Source organism: Mus caroli, chromosome 11 (genome assembly GCF_900094665.2).
Source record: "Mus caroli chromosome 11, CAROLI_EIJ_v1.1, whole genome shotgun sequence".
Classification (NCBI taxonomy): Eukaryota; Metazoa; Chordata; class Mammalia; order Rodentia; family Muridae; genus Mus; species Mus caroli.
In genome coordinates this window covers 48,330,268-48,340,480 of record NC_034580.1, presented here as the reverse complement: position 1 = coordinate 48,340,480, position 10,213 = coordinate 48,330,268, and the positions used below count along the sequence as shown (strand labels likewise).

The window sequence follows — 10,213 nt, the reverse complement described above, 5'->3', positions numbered from 1 at the left end:
CTGAGCAAGCCATGAGGAGCAAGCCAATAGGCAGCACTCCTCTGTGGCCTTTGCATCAGCTTCTACCTCCAGGTTCCTGCCTTGTTTGAGTCCCTATCCTGGCTTCCTTCAATGATGAACAGTTGAAGTGATATGGAAGAACAAGTCAAATAAACCCTTTCCTCTCCAAGTTGCTTTTGGTCCTGGTGCTTCATCACAGCAATAATAACCCTAACTAGGAGATATTCTTATCTCACAAAAAAAAAAGAGTAATGGCTTCCCATCTCTACTAGCTAAATGCACAGCTCTTACTGCTATCTACCTGATGCATACAGGTGTATGACATTCAATCAACTAAAAAGAAGACTCTGAAGCAATCGAAAAGTACCAAACAGCCAATGATAAACATAGCCAATGTGGACATGCAACATGACTCGGGAACATACTCTCTGCTGCTGGATGGCTTGTGGCCTGATGAGTTCTTGTCCTCTGTTTTGGGTTTTTTGCTCTCACTGGCTCGGGTATCATCATCATTCTGCACAAAAACAGAAACAGAAGGTCTTAAGCATGACAAGGGTGTCCTACGTTAGATCCACAATGTGAAAGGATGTGGCCGTGAGCACTGTAATAGTTTTGTGTAGACATGTATTTCTATTTCTTTCTTGGATATATACCTGGGACTATAATTGGTGGATCCTAAGGCAACTGTATATTCAGCTTTTTTGAGAAACTGCCAAACTATAATCCAAAGCAACTGCATCTCACAGTTCTGCTAGCACTGCATACAAGTTCCACCTCTGTAGTTTCATCAGCTCTTGAACAAACTGCTACTTGCTAACAGGTAAGCTCATTATCTCTGAAAAACTTCTTAGCTGAATTACAAGTGGCAAACCTATCTACTGTTGATGTTACTTCCATAGGTGAAGCTAAGTTTTCCTATTGCTTCAAGTAATAAGCAATAAGAATACAAACATATTCTACTTCTAATGTAACAGAAGAGTCCATTTGCCATTAAATGATTAAAATCAGATAAATGAAAACATGAGAAAAAGTCACCTACAGACTGCTAATCTTACCAGTGACTAAGTCCAGGAATTGCCCCTGATACTTTACCAAAATTATAATTCTAGGGGAGGGCTGGAAAGATATATTAATGGTTAAAAGCCACTGGCTGTTCTTGTAGAGAGAACATCTAGGAGTTCTAAGCACACACATGGTAGCTCAAAACCATCTGTAACTCAAATTCCAGGGCATCCAATACCTTTTTGTGATCTCTTGGCACAAGATGGTGCACACACATATATGCAGACCCTGTTTAAAGCTGATCTTATATACACATATGCCAGCTCTGTATAAAGCTGATCTTATACCAAGCTGTGTCTTTATCTTGGAAGTATTTAAGATGAGAGCAGGCTATGAACCCACAGACTTTTCCTCCATGTTGGAACTGTACCCAGGGTTTCACACATGCTCAGCAAGAGATCTACTATTAAGCTACACACTTAGCCCTGGGGAATTTTCTCAGTTCTGACCTGTGTTAATGGAAAAAAGCTAGGCACACAGTAAATGTTGGATGAGTGAAATTCTTATGGATATATCTGTCACAAAATTAGTCAGTCAGCTGGGCTCACATTAGGACAGTAATAAAAAGTATGACTTGACCTGAGGCTAAGACAAAAAAAGATGTATGGTTGACATTCAAACTCTACTTTTAACCTGGCCACCATACACTCTGCTCAGAGATCCTATTTAAGAAGAAACTATCCAGCTTTATTTAAGGAGACAGAACACAGAGAAACTGTTCCATATGTAGTCTCATTGAGGCCTTGTGCTCAGTCACTATTTTCCCTTACAGCTCATAATCCAAAAACTGTATTTCCATGGCATTTCAGATGCTAGTATCTAAACATGAACAACAAAAGGGGCTGGCAAGAAGTGTCAGTGGGTAAAGACTGGCAACTTGAGCTCAGTCCCTGGGATCCACATGGCAGAAGGAAAGAATCGACTCCCACAAGTTGTTCTCTGGTTTCCAGTTATGCACTATAGTGTACAAGTGTACATACACACACAAATCAATAAAATATAATTCAAAAGCAACAGTGACTATGTAAAGTCAAAATAGCAAGTATTTGGGGATAAGATGGCTCAGTTTACTGGAGCTGCTCTCACTCTCCGAGTCAGACCCAGAGCTGCTCTCAGATCCACTGTGGCTGCTCGAGGACACTTGCTATTCTTCAAGCAGGACCAAAGTTAAGATACTAGTAACAATGTCAGGCAGCTCACAACTGGCTGGAACTGGCTCCAGGGAATTTGATACCCTCCCCTGGCCTCCATAGGAGCATACAAAAGCCTGAGTGCATACACAGACACAGATACACACAGACACAGACAGGTAAACAGACAACAGAGAGAGACAGACAGACATATAGAACATATACTCATAGACATATAAGTAAAATTATTTTAAAAATTGCTAGTATTTTAATATTAAGATGCTTAAGGATATGGAAAGTGGAAAAAAAATATTTCTAAAAAAGTAAAAAAGCCACCAGCCTGTTACAGACCTTGTGTTTCCTCTTGCCTTTGTTGGAAGCCTTTTCTGAGGCTTGCTTCTGCACCTCTCTCGAGTGTTTCTCTGGAACATTTTTCTTTTCCCCCTTAGGTGGCTCTGTTTCTTTGTAAGGCTTCCCGGGTATTCGAGTCAGAAGATTGAGGTCAATCTTCACAATGAGTGGATACCTGTCATCAGGCTCACTGAGTGGGGAAAGGAGCTCCTTCTCTTCCATAGGAGAGAACATTCGTTGCCGAAAAAAGCTATCTTCTTCCTCCACTGAGGAGGGTTTGACAGGAGTCCTGTTGCTTTCCGGGTACTTAGGAGTCTGTGAGGAGGGAGGCAGGCTCTCGCTCCCGTCAGAGTCTGAGGACGAGGTGTCTGTCTCTATGATCTCCCGAGATTTCTGTGAAGGTTTACTTGCTGACTTGTACTTCTTCTTCTCTGCTGTAGGTCGAGGAGAAGATTTTGACTCCTTTTTGATGTTGGGTTTCCTCGAGCCCTTGGTGGCTGCTTTGTGCCTGCTGGAGGGCATGCTGGCAGCCATGTCCACAGGGGTCTCACTTTCTATCTTCAGGCCTCCGCGAGGCTCTTCAGCAGCTGACTTCTCAGGTTTTTTGGGTTGTTTTTTGCCGACAGTTCTCCTCTGTGTGGTACTGTCACTCTGTGCAGGAGACTTCTGCCTCCCACGGCCACTTTCTGATCCCTTTTGGATGGTTTTAGAGTCTCGTCCTGGGGTGGCAGAGCTCGTTTCTTTTGTCCCCCCTGGATCCGTGTAGTTACTGGCAGTGCCCTGCTCCCGGCCTTCTTTCTTGTAGGCTTGAGAAGATGGGATGTTGCTGTCTACAGAGGAAGCTGGGGATACTTTATGTGGGTTCACCTTGTTCAACCAATTATCAAGTTGCCACTTGTTTGTTGGTGGTGGTTCAGGCTGAAAAGAAAAACAGATAAAATATATAGATATAGGGTTTTCTCAATAGTGAAGCTTTCCCCCTCTTTATAAAGTCAAGCAAGAGAAAAAAGAAAAAATGCTTAAGGTGACAAGCATTTGTCATGTTTATGCCAGGATCAAAACACAGACAAAATATTATTAGCTCTAGTCACTTGGCTTCCTGAGTGCTGGAGTATACAGGTAGAACCAACAAGAAGAGCTTATTACAAATGGCCTTTAAGGCCGGGCAGTAGTGGCGCACGCCTTTAATCCCAGCACTGGGGAGGCAGAGGCAGGCGGATTTCTGAGTTCGAGGCCAGCCTGGTCTACAGAGTGAGTTCCAGGACAGCCAGGGCTACACAGAAAACCCTGTCTTAAAAAACCAAAAAAAAAAACAAAAAAAAACCCAAAAAATCATTATTCCAGTTAGGAGTTCAACTTGAAAGGCACTATTGCAAATTATTTAAAGCTAGAAAGTAAACATATCATTAGGAGAGATTTTCAGCTGCACTGTATCAATCTACAATACATTACACAACAGAAGACTCACTTTAGTCACAGTGACAATATAACATAAATCTTCTATTAAGTGGCAAATCCTAATTTTAGAAAAGAGTTTTTCAAATAATAAGTAAACCCAGTCTAGGTTTTCTATAAGACACGTGGTTCGTGTCTCTTTGATGACATCCACAGTGACGGCTGGAGCGGCTGTCAGGAGAGCTTGAGTGGCAGCAGCCCCCTCTCACCTCAGGAGATGCGCTCTGCGACGGCTCATTCGCCTCACTGTCACTGGAGCTGCTCTCACTCTCCGAGTCAGACCCAGAGCTGCTCTCAGATCCACTGTGGCTGCTCGAGTCATCCCTGGAGTTGTCTGCCCCCTCACTGTTATGGTGTGAAGGTTCAGAGTTACTGAAGGAGAGAAAACAGAAATGGCAAATGTTTCCTTTATGATGGCAACAAGACCCCCACGCAAATCTGACAACCAACTTTATTAATGATGTGAGATAAGGAACCCAAAACTTCCTTACAAATGAAGTAGACATCCCCCAAAGGTCTCTGGTGCACCATTCTGATAAAAATACTCACTTTTAACATATTTTAAAATTCACCCAGTTTGAATACATAATCAATTTGTGTTAATTTCCAGAATTATACAATCACCATCACAACTGACAACAAAACCACAAAATAAAAGGATTCCCCACCTTCCTGGTGTACTCCTTGGCATTGTCTTATCACAATCCTAAAAATAAAGCATAAGAAATTATGAATGAATAATACTCTATTTACAATAATACAAATGTCTGAACTAAAAAAACAAAACAAAACAAAAAACAAAGGTTGGTCCCTTTAGCATATAAATTAATAATTACTTAATAGAGTGATTAAAAACAAAAACAAAAACAAAACAAAAACCAAAAAAACAGTACAGTATACCACAGCACTCAGAAAGCGGAGGCAGCAGGATTATGAATCTGAGGCTACCTGGGCCTTAGTGAAACTGCCCCAAAACAAAACCAATAATCAAAACACCACAAACAATAACAAGCCAGGACCCTGTTTTCACTTAAAGAAGCAGAGTTTGCCTAGTTCAATGCTCAGTAGCACTACTAACAAGAAGAAAAAAAAAAGAATTTCTAAGATAATTCTTTAAAAAAAAAATTAAGGTAGGAGAGATGGCTTATCAGTTAAGAACAGAGGCTGCTCTAACAGAGAATACCCACATAGTGCTCACAACCATCTGTAATTCCAGTTCCAGGGCCATGCATATAAAAATATGCTTGTTCTTAAAAAAAAGAAAAAAAGAAGAACAGAGGAAGGAATGGGAAGTTAGGAAGGAAGGAAGGGAGGGAGGGAGGGAGGGAGGGAGGGAGAGAGAGAGAGAGAGAGAGAGAAATGGGGCTGGAGAGTGGGCTCAGCGGTTAAGAGCACTGACTGCTCTCCCAGAGGTCCTGAGTTCAATTCCCAGCAATCACATGGTGGCTCACAACCATTGGTACTGGGATCTCATGCCCTCTTCTGGTATATCTGAAGACAGCTACAATGTATTCACATACAATAAATAAATAACTTCGCAAGTATTTCTTGTAAGTAATCTCCTGCTTCAAAAATACATTTTGATCCTCAATAAGTGTTAGTGAAACATCAATTTAAGAGAAGCAGCAGCAGCAGCAGCTCACAGACATTATAGAAGGCAACAATCATCCAGTGTCAGAAAGCTTATAAAACAGAAAAGGTTCCAGGCAGTGGTGGCGCACGCCTTTAATCCCAGCACTTGGGAGGCAGAGGCAGGCAGGTTTCTGAGTTCAAGGCCAGCCTGCTCTACAGAGTGAGTTCCAGGACAGCCAGGGCTCCACAGAGAAACCCTGTCTCGAAAAAACCAACCCCCCCCCCCAAAAAAAAAAAAAAAAAGGTACTAACTAAGACACAATAAAACTGTAACGTGAAGGACTGGCATACCTGTTCCCCATCACTGTCTTCACTGCTGCTTAGTTTTAAGTCATCTTTTAACATACTAGAGGGAAAACATAGAAAGTAGCATTAATTAGTCACAGCAGGCCAGAATACTAAATATTTATCAATAATTCTAGGAATAATCATTGTGTCAGCCAAAAATTTAATTGAAACACACATACACATACTCTCTAAGTTTGGAATTGTTCACATTATACCAATACATTTTAAAGGAAATCAGCCATTTTTGTAAGCCTTAAACTTTCTATGCATTAAAAAAAAATTTTTAGGTCAACCTAGTGTACAGAACTAGTTCTAGGACAGCCAAGCCTTACACAGGATTTATTTATTTATTTATTTATTTATTTATTTATTTATTTATTTATTTATTGGTTAAGACAGGATTTCTCGGGTAGCCCCGGCTGTGCTGTAATTCTTTACACCAGGCTGTCCTCAAATCTGCCTGGCCTCTGCCTCTGCCTCTGCCGCCTAAATGCTAGGGTAAAAGGCATGTGCCATGACTGCCTAGCCTAAAAAAAAAAAAATTTTTTTGTTTGTTTTTGTTTTTTGGAGACAAGGTTTCTCTGTATAGCTCTGGCTGTCCTGGAACTCACTTTTGCAGACCAGGCTGGCCTCGAACTCAGAAATCCGCCTGCCTCTGCCTCCCGAGTGCTGGGATTAAAGGCGTGCGCCACCACGCCTGGCAAATTTTTTTTTTTTGAAAAAAGTATTTTTTATTTGTTATATGAATATGAATACACCACCACTGCTATCTTCAGACACACCAGAAAAGGGCACCAGACCCCATTACAAATGGTTGTGAGCCACCATGTGGTTGCTGGGAATTAACTTAGGGCGTCTGGAAGAGCAGTCGATGCTCTTAACTGCTGAGCCATCTCTCCAGCCCAAAAAAATACTTTTAAAGAAAATAGAATTTAGTGTTCTGTAAAGATAGCAGTGGGCATGTTAGGAACAGAAGAACTGCTGGCTCCACAAGTAAAACATTCGATTTTGTTTTCTAGTTAAACTCATATACATTCCTGTTACAAAATTGTACACATATATGTTAATAGAGCTTTGGTCTACTAGATAAGACTCCAAAAGAGAAGCAAGATAAAGTCAAAGCATCAAGCAATCTCTCCTTTGTTTCCAATAATCCACAAAGAGAGAGACCTGGGTAACTTCTAGCGGTTGGATAACTTTGAAAACCACAACACAATTTCCAGAGTCAAAGTTCTGGTTTATAATTGCCTGGCTAAGGATACAAGTAGACACCAGCAGGAGAGTTTGGGGTAATAAAGGACCATGTACAAATTTTCAAACTTCAACTTCTAAGTCTCCCTTTACCAAAATTCAAATTGAATTTAAAATGTATAAATAGAGTAAGCTGACAATTTCTGCAATTTGTTTTCAAAGTAATGTCAAAGAGTGAAGTTTTTTCTAAGTCTAAAATCAGAGTAACACAAACCAGTGTGGTTTTACAAGAGTAACTCTTTAACAAGAAGTCTGGGAGAGCTGTACTAGCCAGTGCTTCCGTTCTCATCAGCAGGCGCTCGCTCGGTGACCTTTCTTTTGAAAGGGTTTTGAGCCCCGGGCAGTTGGAAGAAGTCTTCTGTCACTGCAGTAACTACTTGCACTCTCAAAGACTAGTCTACATTTCTAAATCTGGCTATCAATTCAAAACATACACAAAAATTACCTGGAAATAAAGCAGTGAGATGACTATAGAATATGAGAAGTGTTTTAAAATCAGTTCAGTAAATGAGCATTTTAGAAAGTTTCCTTTGTACAAAGGCTTAAGTGTATCTCTATAACTGATTTTCTTTTTTTTTCTTTTTTTTTTTCTTTTTTTTTTTTTTTTTTTGGTTTTTCGAGACAGGGTTTCTCTGTGTAGCCCTGGCTGTCCTGGAACTCACTTTGTCGACCAGGCTGGCCCTGAACTCAGAAATCCGTCTACTTCTGCCTCCCGAGTGCTGGGATTAAAGGCGTACGCCACCACGCCTGGCATAACTCATTTTCAGTAAGGAAAATGTACTTACTTTGAATTCTCTCAGCCCTTATGATTTAATAATGGTGGCTCAATGAACCTGTTTACATATGTGAGTATGTCAAAGCCTTTACTATACTGTTCCAGGTCCAGCATATGTTCTAGTTTCCTCAGCAACTGAAGAGGTATGTCCATGGTATACATGGTATATACAGCAGACATGTATTATTGGTTTTTGCACACAGATATGATAAAAGGAATATGTGAGTTTCTCAGAGGTAGTGTATTTTTTTCTCCGTCCTCCTTTTGTTACATGAAGAGGCTATTAGACTGAGGTTAACTCTGTGGTCTGTGGCTATGGCACAGGGAGCCACAAAGTGGCTATTCCTTTGGAACTTGCTCTAACCACTGTGTTAACCTGTGTGTGATCTTAGGAAGTCAGGTGCTCACTCTCTAGATGTAATTTATTAACATCTAATAGCCTACCCGGACTGTGATACAGATTTCTGATTCTACCTACAAAATATAATAAAAATAGGAAAACTTAAAGATAGTATAAACAATGTTGTTTAGTGTACAGCACTCAGTAACTAAATGGAAGGATTACTAAGAAGAATACTATGTTTAACACAGTTTCTTTATTAAATGTAACCTGTGAACTCAGAAGGGTGGGTGAGCCTAGGCCACTAATGTTTTTTCTTTTCCTTTTGTTTTTTTGAGATGCTTGTAGTTTTGGAAAAAGAGTATTACTATACATCGTCCAGATTGGTCTGATTTGCTTTGTATGTAGCTCTGGTTGGCTTTAAACTAATGGTAATCCTCCTGACTCAGCCTTCTGAGTGCTAGGATTAAAGACATTTATTTCCATAGTCAGTATTCTTCTGCTGTTTTGTAAAGAAAAATTATCAGACTGGAGATACTGTTCAGTAGTATGGTACTTGCCTAACATGTGCAAGATCCTGTGTTCAATCTCTATTACCACCAAAAAGGAAAGAAAACTGAGGAATAACAACATGTGCCTATATATAATCTGAACACTTGGGAGGCAGAAGCAAGAGGATCAAGTTCAACTCATCTTTGACTATATGTGGTGAGTTTGGGGACAGCCCAGACTACATGAGACTCAGTCTCAAAAGAAAAAAACAATAAAATTAGTGTTTTTAATCTATACAGCGTTTATATTAAATTATAGAAGTGAGTATTTAGGACAGAGGCCATATGGTCTTTAAAATGTATAATCTCTAGCTCTTTATAGGCAAAGTTAGCTTATGTCTATCTTGAAACATTAGTGTTTCTGCATGGGAATGTATGTAGCTCAACAGTGAAATAGGAGTTCAGCATGCACAAGGCCTCTGGTTTCACAATGAAACCAGAGTCCAAAGAGATGGCTCAGAGGGTAAGGGGTCTTGCCACTACACCCACCAACCTGAACTTAACCTCTAGTACAAGAGAACTGACTCCCACAAGTTGTCCTATGGCTTCCACATACCTCTCCACACACACACACACACACACACACACACACACACACACACACACACAAAATTCATGGTAATTTAAAATTTAAAAAACAAAAGAGTAATGTTTCTAGCATAAATATCCAGCTATTACAGATACCTCCTAGGAAAAGAAGACATCCATGAAGCAATAAACTTACGATTTTGACTGGTGTCCATTTGATGTTTTAGCAGTACTGTATCTTTCTGAAACAAAAAAATATAGAAGTGAGCAACTGAGTTGTTTATTTAGATTATAAAATATCTATACAAAATGTCAATCTTCAAATATATATAATACATTGCACAAGATGGACAAAAGACACAGGCATCCTCCGGCAATGATCTTCCACAGCCATTTTAGAAGGCAATATGCTCACATTACCCTATCAATACTGTAACTATGCTGCTATTGATCTAGTTCAATGAAAGGAATCTACCCAGATTACTGGAGAAATACATACAGACATGATATTAATAATAATATGACTTTATGCATATTTTCTGGAGACAGGGTCTTACTACACAGTCCAGGTTGGCCCAAATTCACAATGCAGAGCCTGAACTGGCCCTGAACTTGCAATCTTTCTGGCTTGGCCGCCCCAGAGTCAGGGTTACAAGTATGTGTCACCACATCCAGCATTATAATTGCACAGCTTTAGCAACAAAAGCTAGGAAATAAAATATATGTCCACTAGTAGGAGGCTAATTAACTGTAATTATTTCATGTAACATGGTTTAATATTATAAAAGAGTGAGCCAGGCAGTGGTGGCATACGCCTTTAATCCTAGCACTTGGGAGGCAGAGGCAGGTG

The 10,213-nt window shown here is 40.1% G+C and overlaps 1 protein-coding gene across 3 annotated transcripts in view; it reads right to left on the bottom strand.

Annotated features, from left to right (window-relative positions):
- The window catches only part of Aff4 (AF4/FMR2 family member 4), a 77,534-nt gene that overhangs the window by 19,779 nt on the left and 47,542 nt on the right, over positions 1-10,213 (bottom strand). For all 3 annotated transcript variants that reach the window (XM_021178051.2, XM_029483059.1, XM_029483058.1), the window contains 6 exons: positions 9,560-9,605; positions 5,922-5,976; positions 4,667-4,704; positions 4,208-4,370; positions 2,544-3,461; positions 426-514 (listed from right to left, as the gene is read on the bottom strand). In XM_021178051.2, the coding sequence (XP_021033710.1) occupies positions 426-514; positions 2,544-3,461; positions 4,208-4,370; positions 4,667-4,704; positions 5,922-5,976; positions 9,560-9,605 (1,309 nt within the window). The remainder of the gene's footprint in view (positions 1-425; positions 515-2,543; positions 3,462-4,207; positions 4,371-4,666; positions 4,705-5,921; positions 5,977-9,559; positions 9,606-10,213) is intronic.